At 40.4% G+C, this 13,931-nt stretch overlaps 1 protein-coding gene across 3 annotated transcripts in view; it reads right to left on the reverse strand.

Moving 5' to 3' along the window:
* Window positions 1-515: 515 nt before the first annotated feature.
* SATB2 (SATB homeobox 2) overlaps window positions 516-13,931 on the reverse strand; it is a 166,207-nt gene continuing 152,791 nt past the window's right edge. For all 3 annotated transcript variants that reach the window (XM_043525481.1, XM_037912819.2, XM_037912818.2), the window contains one exon: window positions 516-3,681. In XM_043525481.1, coding sequence (XP_043381416.1) covers window positions 3,226-3,681 — 456 coding nt within the window. In that variant the 3' untranslated portion in view covers window positions 516-3,225. The remainder of the gene's footprint in view (window positions 3,682-13,931) is intronic.

The following is a 13,931-nucleotide window of genomic DNA, read 5'->3' on the forward strand; positions in this document are numbered from 1 at the left end:
AAAGCCTTTTTTTATGTCCATTAACCATGGACATGTGTGTTCCAAAAGTTTCCTGACACGCAGTCATTTGTGGTTTTTTAATTATAAACAGAAATATCCACCAGTGAAATACGGGAGCGGGGTAACATATATCTTTATACATTTGAGTTCCTTTTGCATACTGTGATCCAATTGGTTGAAAGGCAGTGCATCTATGCCCCTCCCTTCCCATCCTGTCACAGATGATATGCATGTGTGTGTGTGTGTGTGTGTGTATACACACACACAGTAAAAATCCAGTAACATAATGGGTCAGATTCTCAGCTGCTCTAATTCACTAAAGCTCCACTGACTTGAATGGCCTTTTATGGATTTAGCAAACATCTGTAACGACTGATAATGCTGTTCTGATCACATCTTATTTCCAAAATAAGAACATTTTTTTTCCCTTGATTTCACAGGTCTGGTTCACTTTATCTCAGAGAGAAAGAAAATAAGGCCCAGTGAATTACTTGACAAATGAAGTCATATTTATTGAATGCGTTTTATTTCAACAACCAAAAAATTCTAACAGCCTAACAATGCACATAAGTTAAAAATTAATTATCACTTAGTGATAACAAAGATAAAGTTGATTTACATGGAAAAAAGAACATTTACAATATGTTAATCCTTATTCACATTGTTGATACCGCAATAAAACACAATTTGTTTTTTGATTTTTTTTATTATTTTTTATTTCACAAAAAAGGCGGAAAATTGTGCTTTGTTAAGAGGCACTACAAGAAAAGTTTCTTTTTCCAAATAGATATTATATGATGGATACTGAATAAATAGACATATATGCATTGTAATTCGCAAAGTTCTGGCAAGACCACAGGCTAAAATGCCCACAGATTCACTTAGAACCACTGCAAAATTGGCAGTGAAATTAAAAATAAAAGTCAAGACTCAGCATTGAAAAAATACCTAATAAAATTTTTGGTTGACGTGTAAAAGATACCAAACGTTGATACCATCAACAGATGAACAACCTTGCAAGGGCAAAAATCAGTTTCCTTTTACACAGATGGAGTGATTTCAGTAACAGTAAAAGAAGACAGTTTTGAGAGAGTAACTCTTCAAAGAACATAAAACAGCAACCATTGAACTTCTGATTAAAGCTGCAGCATACTACAGAAATAAAGAATGAGGAGCAAGAAGGGTTTAATTAAGCAAACCACCATCATTTTGCAAAGGTACATAAAACTAATGCAGAGATACTGTTATGTTTCAAAACATTATTTGAAAAAGTCCCTTTAAAAACTCCAGAGGTTACTGAGCAGCTAGAATTAGCTTGTATTGCAACATGTCTTCTCCCTGTATATTGTACGTTCTGAGTAAATATCAACACAGAGGTTTGTTTTTTGTTTTTACTCCTACTTTTTATACCTTTCAAATATATAAATAGTATTAACAGTTATATTACAATGCCTGGTGTAGTAAACAGAAAATAACTTTCAAAGTGATATTGCATGAGGTCTTTGTCAAGGTTACATAAAAGCACAACACGGACAAAAAAGAAACCCTGCAGATATGGTTCTGACTGCAGTTTAGAAGGAGTCTGCAATAAGTCCAGCTGCAATAGTAGTGCAGGTGAGGTCGTCTCTTGAAAATCATTACATGGACGTGAAAAGTAATGCTACCTGGTGTTGCTCCCGACAAGATGCCTCAAAACACTTGGAAACTATAGTAGATTGCAGCTTTAGTGCTCAGACCATTGAAGAGTCAGTCAGCATAAGTTCTGCTTTATGTAATGTAATTGCTATGTCAGGTGTCAGGGAAAATGTTTCAATTTATGACAAGAAGGTGACTACACAGATATCGCCGCTCATTCTTATTACCTAGAGCTGCTAGGCTGCAGGAAGATTGAAATATGTGTTCGCATCAGGGCTGCCATGCACTGAATGTGGGCTACAGCTTGTGAGACTAGTGGCTGAAAGCGCTTAGTACCACTGAAATAATGTGCATGAAACAAAGGACGTCCAAGTTTAATAGACATAAAAGGGGAAAGGGAAAGGGAAAGGGAAGCCAAGAGTGGGAGACCCCCTTTATCAATCAATTTAACTGGACAGTTTTCTACCCATGTGGGTTTTGATATTCTAGTTTCCTAACTTGACTTTATGTTGAATCAAAAAATAATAATAAAAACTAAAAGCAACAACAAATAAAAGGCATAAATGTATAAATTTTAAGAACTGAAACAGAGAACAAGTAAATAAACTCCACAGTAAAACGTGGTTCATAGTATGAATTCCATACATCAAATCTCAAAATGCTATTTTTTAATCAAGACCTCATTAACGGACATGTCTTCTATGCACTGAATTTCAGTTTTACTCATTTTGAATTCCATGAAAATTCATCTGTTCACTACAGAAAGGGCAGTCTGAATAATGGAACGTGCTATATCGTTTTAAGTGTGCACTGTGTTTTAAAGTACTTTAACATAGTAGTTGTTTTTAAGGTGCCCTGATTTTTTTTTTCCATTTTCTCTTTTCTTTTTTTGGCAGTGTTGATTTACGTCTTTAAATACATACCTCAAAAATTACCCATCAAGTTGCCAGATAGGAAGCCATATAATAACAATAATAAAAAAAAAATCAGGGATAAACATAGAAAATAAATAGGAATTCAAAAATAGTCACCACACCCTGAGAGCAGGCGGCAGTTATCAAAAAGCCAAAGCAACTCATTGTGAAGTGGTTTTAATACATAAACAAGTTTCATCTTTAAAGAACTCATTTCACAGTCTATACTTTCGGATTGTAAAGTTCTGTCCCATGCAATTTTTTTATATATATATATATATATATATATATATATATATATATATATATACACACACACACACACACACACACACACACACATACACACACACAGAGCTGTAAATTTTTCTTCATTGATTTCATAGGTCTTTTTCTTCCTGTTAACTTGCTAGATGTCCCTTTCATAAGTGCAAGATTAAAACAGGCATAATCCTATGTGATTACAACTATTATCTCAGTCAAAAGTAAAAGCGTAACACTCAAGTGTCTGTGTCAAGGCGATGTTTGATTGGATGATGCTGAATTCATTCAGTTTGCACATGGATCGTGTGCAACATAAACAACAAAAAATGCAAAAAGAGAAAAAAAACAAATTAATACAAATAAACAGAAAATCCTTGGATCAATGTATTGCTTTCTGTATCATGGGCTCACATTATCTCTGGTCAATTTCTGAAGGAGTTGCCTTGCTTTTGTCAGGATTTTCCTCTTCAGGTTCCACTTTGTACATTTCCTCGGAGCCTTCTTCACTGTCATTCTCCTCCGACTCAGTCAGCAGCTCCTCATCTTTGTACTCTGCCACATCAACCACTGTTCCCAAATGCTCTTTTAGCTTCCCATGGTGTTTTACATGGTAACGTTGGTTCTGGAAGAATTTGATGATCGTGTGTTTGGGCAGATCCAGCTGAGCAGACAGAGTGTGAATGGCCTCCTGGTCAGGATACAGGCCTACATCATGGATAAAACTTTGAAGGATGCCTAAAGCTTCCAAGGATATCTTGGTGCGGGATCTTGGCTTTTTGGCACAACTGTCCTCAGCAGGTGGGGGTGGGACCTCTTCTCTTGGAGGTGTGTTTTCCTTTGCAGGCTGGGACTGCTGTCTATGCAGGACCTATATAATTAAACATATACACATATTCAATGAACTTTCCGCACAATTCAAAAATGTGGCCAGCCCTCTGGTTAAAAAGGCCACTTGATATATGCAGCAGTTGGACAGAATTTACGTGAGGTTTTATTTTACCCTTTGGTATACAGACGTACTTGTGAATTTTTATTCTCCATTCCCTTTCTTCTCCACAAAGCAACTGCACCGTAAATGCAGATACCGAAGGACAAAATATGAAAGCCCAAGTAAAATGGCCAGAGCTAGAAATTAAGTTGGGGGTCATTGTAGGCCAGTGGACATGGGAGTCGACTGGGATTCAGGATAGCTTGGTTCTACCCCCAGCAGATTAAATTCCCCTCTGCCACAGATAGTCTGTGTGACCTTGGGCAACTCACTTCACCCTTTTGTATCCCTCTTTCCCCTCTTACTCTTTGTCCCACTTATTTAGATAGTAAAGTCTTTGGGACAGAGACTGTCTCTCAGTATGTGTTTGTACAGTGCCTATCACAAGAGGATTTGATCTTGGTTTACATGCTACCGCATAACAAACAATAGGATTTGGAACAAAACCTATGAGAATTGCTTTTAGACCAAGACTTATATAATGACATTTTTCAGACAGATGTGGCAATATTTTCCTTTTTTTAAACGTAGTGAAACTTGTCTTAACCCAGTGATGCTCAGACTGAGGCTCACGAGCAACAAGTGACGCTTTAATGGGTCTCTGGAGGCTCTTTGCAGCACATGATATTAAAACACTGTGATTTCATTATTAACCAATCTAAGTTATTAACCAATCAGGATGCTTTTACTATGTTATTATGTTATCATCTACAGATGATTAATAATACTTGGCCAGTCATTTTGCTGTGAGAATTTTATATATATATATATATATATATATATATATATATATATATATATATATACACACACACACACACACACACACACAAACACACAAAGAGAGAGAGAGAGAGAGATTGGGGGTAATGATGATTGCTAATTTGGCTCCTGAATCACTGAGGTCTGAGTATCACTGTCTTAAACACTTGCCTCTCTTTTTAGGCAGCTGGAGTTTGTCCCTATCACTCAAGGGACAGACAAACTTCAGCTGCTTAAAAAGAGATGGCCTTGAAGTAAAGGAGGGGTAGTGTTGTAACCAGAATGGCTAGGGGAGAGGTTCTCAAACTGTGGTCCGTGAGCTCCATGCAGGTGGTCCGCAGATAGTTCCCTCTGAGGTGCATGCCTGGGTGGCCTCACACAAGAGAATGAAAGGCCACCCAACTAGTTAGTGGAGCCGTGCAGGCGTGGCTTTGCTAATTAGGTGCCTGGACCCTGGAGAAGATGCATGTGTAAGGTGAGGTGGTGGTCTTGGGAGAAACAGGGGGTAAGTGAGAGGGGGCAGTGGGGTGAGAAGAGGGGCTGCAGCGGCCAAAGAAAGAGGTGACTTTCCCCAGCTCCAGGGCTGTGGCTGCTGGGGAGAGATGGCCCTCCTTCCCAGCCTCAGCTCTGTGGCTGCTGTAGCAGGGAGAGACCCCCCTCCTTCCTAGCCCCAGCTCGGGGGCTGCCGCAGCGGGGGAGAAAGGGCACATCCATCGCATTAGAAAGGTAAGACTACTGATATTAAAATATGAATTGTGTGCTTTTATTTGTAGAACAAAATTTTTTAAAATTATTATTAAGTTTTTTTTATATAGCGCTTTTATCCAAAGCACTTTAGAATAGTTAGCTAATGGTACAAACAACATTTGGAGAGATCATGAAGTGGTCCGCCGAGACCCTCAGCAATTTTCAAATAGTCTGTGGGGAAAAAAAAAAAAGCTTGAGAACCACTGGGCTAGGGGATACTCTTGGGAAAGTCTCTGAAGATAAGAAGTTGCCTTGTGAAGGGTGTCCTTTGAGCAGGTTTCACTACACTAGGTCTGTATTAATTTTTTTAACTTAGGAGCCTTGAGTTCAAATAATTAATTTTCCTGCATTCTAAGGAAGCCTCTGGAGAAACACAGTCTCTGACCCTCTAAAGGGTTTTCACCAGTATTATAATATCTACTTTTTGGAGGTAGGTTTAAAGAAAGCATCTGTAATTCCTATAGAATCCTAACAGCCATTTATAATTACTCAGAAAGGGCTTTACTCAGCCATTACCTCAGGTAAAACTTCCATTGAATTGTTAGAACTATATCGGAGTTACAGATGCTTTCTTTAAAGCAAAGTCCATAAAGGAGATATTACTGGCAAGCAAAAAAAACAAAACAAAAAAAACAAAAACAAACAAAGAAAAAACCACTACCACAGGATTGAAGGCTGCCTTTGTCCAGAGGTTTCTTCAGAATGCAGGGAAATACTGATCAGAACTCAAAACTACCAAGCTAACAAATTTAATATGGACCTGATATTTCACAAAATAAGAGGAAATCTTCTTTCCCCACTTGAAAAGTATCCTTCAAGTCTTTGCTTTAAATATTCAAAACATCTTGCATGTACAGTATTGTTAAAATCAACCCTACATTCAAATGGTTTAGAAGAACTAAAATGATAGAAACTTGTTCGGGGCTCAGACTGAATTGTATATTAAAGGTAGCTATTCTCCCTGAGAAAGCCAGGTTATAGCACATACATACACACTGAGCAGAACCTTGCTAATTCAAACTAATACTGGAAGAGACGGATCCATTGTGGATTGCCAAATCAAGCGTACAAGAAAACAAATATTAAGGTATCCGCATCAGAGTGACCTTTATTCATTGTCCATCCATGCCAGAAGAAAGACATGAGGCCATAGATATGGTTTAATTAGGCTACAACTTTATTCACGTATAATATCTGGGAGTACTCGGCAACAAATTGTACAATTCAGGAAGGAGGGGGTCGTCTCCCTACTGTTCAAGATGTAGGTGCCCTAAACCCTCTTCCTCAGTCCCCCTTAAAGGGACCAAAAGAAGGAAGTGGGGTCAGCTCCCCACTGACAAGACATAGGAGCCCCAAGTTCCCCTCCTCAGCTCACATAAAGGATGATTTCCTTCAAATCCTTTTCCAATCCATTTTATCGGACAACCGTATCCCTTCCATACTGAGTACCTGCACTGGACATCCGCTAAATATATGCCTACATAGAAGAGTCATAGAAGATTAGGGTTGGAAGAGACCTCAGGAGGTCACCTAGTCCAACCCCCTGCTCAAAGCAGGACCAACACCAACTAAATCATCCCAGCCAGGGCTTTGTCAAGCCCGGCCTTAAAAACCTCTAGGGATGGAGATCCTACCACCTCCCTAGGTAACCCATTCCAGTGCTTCACCACCCTCCTAGTGAAATAGTGTTTCCTAATATCCAACCTAGACCTCCCCACTGCAACTTGAGACCATTGCTTCTTGTTCTGTCATCTGCCACCACTGAGAACAGCGAGCTCCATCCTCTTTGGAATGCCTCCCCTTCAGGTAGTTGAAGGCTGCTATCAAATCCCCCCTCACTCTTTTGTTCTGCAGACTAAACAAGCCCAGTCCCTCAGCCTCTCCTTGTAAGTCATGTGCCCCAGCCCCCTGATCATTTTCATTGCCCTCCACTGGACTCTCTCCAATTTGTCCACATCCTTTCTGTAGTGGGGGGCCCAAAACTGGATGCAACACTCCAGATGTGGCCTCACCAGTGCTGAATAGAGGGGAATAATCACTTCCCTAGATCTGCTGGCAATGCTCCTACTAATGCAGCCCAATATACCATTAGCCTTCTTGGCAACAAGGGCACACTGCTGACTCATATCCAGCTTCTCATCCACTGTAACCCCCAGGCCCTTTTCTGCAGAACTGCTACTTAGCCAGTCGGTCCCCAGCCTGTAGTGGTGCATGGGATTCTTCCATCCTAAGTGCAGGACTCTGCACTTGTCCTTGTTGAACCTCATCAGATTTCTTTTGGCCCAATCCTCCAATTTGTCTAGATCACTCTAGATTCTATCCCTACCTGCCAGCGTATCTACTTCTCCCCCCACATCTTAGTGTCATCCACAAACTTGCTGAGGGTGCAATCTATCCCATCATCCAGATCGTTAATAAAGATGTTGAACAAAACCAGCCCCAGGACCGACCCCTGGGGCACTCCGCTTAATATCGGCTGCCAACTAGACGTCGAGTCATTGATCACTACCCATTGAGCCCGACAATCTAGCCAGTTTTCTATCTACCATATAGTCCATTCATCCAATCCATACTTTTTTAACTTGCTGGCCGTATCAAAAGCTTTGCTAAAGTTAAGATATATCACATCCACTGCTTTCCCCATATCCACAGAGCCAGTTATCTCATCATAGAAAGCAATCAGGTTGGTCAGGCATGACTTGACCCTGATGAATCCATGTTGACTGTTCCTGATCACTTTCCTCTCCTCCAAGTGCTTCAAAACGGTTTCCTTGAGGACCTGCTCCATGATTTTTCCAGGGATTGAGGTGAGGCTGACCGGTCCATAGTTCCCCGGGTTCTCCTCCTTCCCTTTTTTAAAGATAGGCACTATATTTTCCTTTTTCCAATTGTCCGGGACCTCCCCCGATCCCACGAGTTTTCAAAGATAATGGCCAATAGCTCTGCAATCACATCAGCCAATTCCCTCAGCACCCTCGGATGCATTAGATCTGGACCCATGGACTTGTGCATGTCCATCTTTTCAAAATAGTCCTTAACCTGTTCTTTCACCACAGAGGGCTGCTCACCTCCTCCCCATACTGTGTTGCCCAGGACAGCAGTCTAGGAGCTGACCTTGTCTGTGAAGACCGAGGCAAAAAAAGCATTGAGTACTTTAGTTTTTTCCACATCATCTGCAACTAGGTTGCCTGCCCCATTCATTAAGGGTCCCACACTTTCCCTGAAAGTTGTAACATTATAATCACCCTACTGCCAGCTCGATCCAGGTAAAGAGGGTCTTTACTGGGCTACATGGGGTATAAATACACTCCACTCTTCCGGTCAGTAGGAAAGGCAACATAGTGTTCTTCTTCTAAACTGGCCCCAACTTCCTGCCCATCCCTGTAAACTTTTCCTCTTCTTCTCATTTGCTGTAAGGGAGACCTTTAAGGGGCAATGCCCCTTTTCTTCCAGCTAGCCGGACAAAGACCCACTCTCATAAAGGTTTCAGTGGGCACATTTTTTTTGGCCAAATGTCACGTTTTATTTATCATAACTCTTCAGACTACACTAATAAAAGTAAAAGTAATGCAGTCTCAGTAATACGATACCTCACAGCAATGTGCTGCTATTAAACTATTGCTGAAAAGTGAGTTGAGATTGGCACTTTCACATTTAGGGAAGGATTACATTACCTTTACTCATTTTACTCCATGAGTTGTCCCACTGAAATCAACTGGGCTACTCGACAACTAAGGCTACTCACTATGACTCAAGGAGGCAGAATCTGGTGCTGAATTAGATTGGTTCTACTCTACCCACACATTCATATGTGTGTTTGTTTGAACAGACAGACAATCTGTATAGAGATTAAAAATCCATAAAACAATATGAACAATCAGCCCAGAAGATGCAAAAATCACATCTGTAATGATACAGTAACTGCTGGTGACGGAGAACTCTAATGCACTGAGCAATAAAGTAATGGTAAAGCCTAAATAACATCGACCAATTAAAATGAATGTTCCTGGCACTCTCGCTTCACCACTTTCAAATAACAGAAAGCTCATGTGGTCCATTGTGGCACGCTAGCATCAGCAGAAAAGTGAGAACTACAGTACTTCAACATCCTAATTGCATTAGGCATAAAAACACTAGGGCACCCCGTGGCAGGGTTGCCCTCCACAGTTAAAAGGCAGATGTCAGCACTGGTGAAATGCAGGTTGGTACAGTTCTGACAGGACCCATCTACAGGGAGGAGTGTTCATTGAATGAACACAGTTAGTGTCAATGGATCAGAGTTCTATTTCTGTAAATACAAACACATGCAGTATCAGCGAAGTTGCATTAGTTAGAAAAAAAAAAAGACAATCAAAATGAAAAAGCTGCAGTTTCAGTTATGCCTGTCTCCTTTGGGGATTATATTTTGCTATGGATTTAAGAGATTTTCAGTCATTATATTTTTAGATAATAATGGTATGGCCCAGCGTATGTCCTCTCACAGACCATTCCTGAAGAGTCTCCAATAGTTGTGTACCGTGGCATTCTAAAACACAGAATTGTCAACAGCAACACGTTTAACTACATAAACAAACTGGCAGCATGAACTTCAGAAAGCTGCATACTAGAAGCGTCAAGAAATATTGCTTATCACAACTTGGTCATCCGCTATTGTAGGTACAAAAGCATCCAGAAAGAGTATGAGTTACTCAGTTTGTTCGTGTTGGAATTGGAAGTGACTTTTTTTTTTTCATTCAATAAACAGCACGAGAAGTGATCCATCTGAAAAATGTTACAAGACTTCCAATCAAATATAATGATGAAAAAAACTCAGCAGTACAGGATCAGCAGCAGTAAAAGGTTTAATTTGAAGAAAACGAAGGGATGCCTACAGCATCTTCAAAGCAATCAAATCACCAAAGAGAGGGCTGTGCAAAAGAAAGATAAATACAGCGTAATTTTTTTTAACCCTTTCTGAGATGGAGCCACCTTCCTACCCTTCCCAGAAGGGAATATGCTGACCATGGCTTATTAGTACAATATATTAGAAAAAGGTTGAGTTTTGTCTGAATTAATATCTTCTTAAACAACAAAGTCTTAATTCTACTTTCAGTTACACCAATGTAAATCTACAGTATCCCCATTGATTTCAGTGGGATTACTCTGAATTTAGACTGGTGTGAACAGCACATTGTAGTGGTATTATTTGCATATATAAATACAGATACACACAGACAGATACACACACTCTGCAATTCCTCCAAATACAAAACCGTTTATTATTTGTATCTCCTGATTAAATAGGTTATTAACCTATTTTGAATTAGTCAGAAGTCTGTATTTCTCTGGGAAACAGACCAATGGTCAAGTTCTCTTATTTAAGTGAGAATTAACTTCATGTTTTGTAAACAACTCCTTTGGACAAGCTTCATAAAATGCACTAGTCGATTTCTGCTGTTCGATTATTTCATTTACTGTTCTGCACACTACATCATCACAAAGGAAACTATATAGTTTATGGTAGTTCCAGTTCCAGAATTTAGGGTCATCATTTTTCTGATTTCCATGCAAAATTCCTATGGATGTTAATAGGTGTTCCGCATACCACATTATGTACTCTTGTATTTTTGGTTAATTCTGTTCTGGCTCACTTACAGAATAGAAGCATCACTGCAGATTCTCTTTATAGCTAAAGCATGGGGTATGTGCATGTGTGTCTACACACGTGTACAGGTAGCAAGTGATAATCGGTAACCTGTCAAAGAAGAATATGCAAGAAGTGTCTGCTGAGCTGTGGAGGGAGGGTACAGAGAAAAAAGACACATGCAGCGAACACATTTTTTCAGAATAAAACTGGTTATCTGCTTGGTGGCAAGAGACACACACGTACTATACAGAGTCTGTTCCCACACACCTCTCTTCCCTGTCCCAGGAGCATGACGATGGCTCCCCATTACTTAGACATCTCCGCGGCCTGCTAGTCACTGAAGGATTCAGTTCAAGTTTGCCCCCTTTGTTTCTAAAACTCTCCACTGACTTGCTCCACGCTTGTCTCACAGGTCTCCTTTCCCCACTCTCCTCCTGCTCCTCTAGCACGGCTCTCCTCTGTCCCTACAGACCAATGGTGGGTGAGTTTGTGTGAGAGCCTCCTTCTCTGCATCTTCTGGCCTCTGGAGCTGACTTCCTGTCTCCTTGCCCCTCACTACTTCTCCACCTACTTTCAAATCGAATTTGAAGATATATATCTCACTCCTTACCCATAGGACTTACTTTTCTGTCCGTCCGATAGATTTAATTTTCGAGCTGTAAAAGCAGCATTACACTCTAAGCCATTTTAGAAGGGACGTTGTCCGAAAGATGCCGTATGAAATAGAGCTTTATTCCCATGTACTCTAAACACACACAAACATTCACTTTTCATATATGAGCCACCGCCGACAGAAAACGTACAAAAAGCTAATACGATGGAAGTTGACTTAAAAAGATAGAGTGACTAGTCTTAAATCGCACAGTATTGAAATATGTTTTGAAGGCCACAATGAAAACCAGCTGGGAGCCATGTGTAAAATATAATGGTACATGCCTGCAGGGAAGGAAGTAAGATATTGAATGATTAAGTTTAGGAAAGTATATAATGTAGTATATCATTACGGGAGTGAGCTGGATTACTTGTCATAAGCTAAGGTTTTGTGGTCTTTTTAAAATCTAAAGCAAAGAAATATTGGGGTGGGGGAAGGGGCCACTGCTCTGTTTTACAGGTAGCCGCTCCCCATCTCCATTAAGATGATCTTGGATGAGAAAACAGGCTTCAGGTGAAAACTACCAGATGTAGGTCCCATAGAAACAAACCAAACTGGACAAACTCCATTTAACTACAGTTCTCCATCAGCACAGAATTCAATTTTGGCTAGATTCATTACCTCATTGACATTCGTTTCCACCCCACTCTCTCCCCATCTAGAGCTAAAGATGACAACATGGCCCCTCATTAAGGGAACATGTACTCTCCCACCCCCCAGTAAGACAACTGAATAAATATATGTATGTGTTGCATTGTGCATTGAATGTCTGCCAGCTAGCTAAAGGTTAACAAAGCTTACTTTGTGAAAAACAGGTTTTGTTGCCTATATAACTGTCACAACTGATTAGAAACAGGAACCATATTTCTACATGATTTGTGTCATCAAAACTCCAAATTCTTTGTTTTACAATGTGGTTCAATTATTTCCTTCTTAGCAAAGAGAATTAGTCTGTGAGATCATTACTTCTAACACATTCTCTCAGAAACTGTTGAAGTTATTATAAGGTGTCCCTCCCTCGTCTTCATCGCCATCCCTGTCACTATGCCATAAGATTACCTTCCCAAAAGAGAAGACAGTAAACTTCCTAAGTACAGGCTCTCTCTCTGCAGGGATTATATTGCCAGAAGTGACTCAGAGCAGCTGGAGGCTCTGAGGATGGCTTACCGTGGGCAATATCAGTTCCCATAAAGCTACTGTAACATTAAGTCAGAGGTAGCAAAGATTCATTCGATCTTGCTTTCTCTTTTCTGAGAGGAAAGACTACCCCCGTTGGCAAGAGCCCTAACACTCCCTGGGCCAGGAAACAACCCGCACCCGGAATTTATCATACCATCCTAGACAACCAAAAATTGTAGTTGCATCAAGAACTCTTACGATGCCGATTATGGGGAATTTTAGTCTACTTGGGCCCATGAAACCCTAATGCTAGAGAGATACAAGAGATTACCAGAGCTTTACAAAACAGTGGAACACACACACTTAGACCAGTTACATACTGCATCCATTACAGACATTTGGGCCGGATCCTACTCCCATTAAAGTCAGTGGGATTTGTCACCAACTTCACTGAGAGCAGGACCAGGTCCTTCATGGGACTTTCAATTCACAACTTAACACACTAAGCATCCACTTCAGAACAGTTACTTTCCTTGGCCCTGATCCAAAGTTCACTGAAGTCAATGGAAAGACTCCCATTGAGTTCTGTGGGTTTTGGATTAGACTCAATCACCATTTGCAAGACTTAACTTTGCAATCAAAGGGTTCCCAGGCTGCTCCGTCAGTGGCTACTTACCCTCACACCTCACAAGCAGGGTATCCCACTCCCCAAGACTTGGATTAACCCTTAGCATGCTAGCATTTACTATCACCAGCCAGCCAAAAGTCATGCCAGGGAAGATGTACTATCTAGCTATGCTACATTAATCCATTGGAAACACACACGGATGTATACACACACAGCTCTGTATTTACATATCTTGCCCACAGACTGCGAAGAGTTAGCTTAAAACATTGTATTGTACAAGAATAGATCAGAACAAGACACTGCAGTAAACAAAACTACACACAAACAGGATTTCCAGTCGGGTCACACTGGCAAAAAAGCATTAATTAGACAGAATTCCTGAGCTGAGACACTTTACAGGCTTCTAGGAATGTCTGCATGAGAAACTGTAATAGAAGTTACAATTTGCACCTGTGTTCATTTTTCCTTTTAAAGTAGTGGGGTGAGATTTTTTTTTTTTTTTTTCGCTCTTGCAAAGTGTACTTATTTAGATAAATATTGCAGCCCTAGTTACAGCCCCAAATGAAGTATTTTCTTTGGGTTCATTCACGTGTCTG

This window comes from Chelonia mydas, chromosome 11 (genome assembly GCF_015237465.2).
Source record: "Chelonia mydas isolate rCheMyd1 chromosome 11, rCheMyd1.pri.v2, whole genome shotgun sequence".
NCBI classification, from domain to species: domain Eukaryota; kingdom Metazoa; phylum Chordata; order Testudines; family Cheloniidae; genus Chelonia; species Chelonia mydas.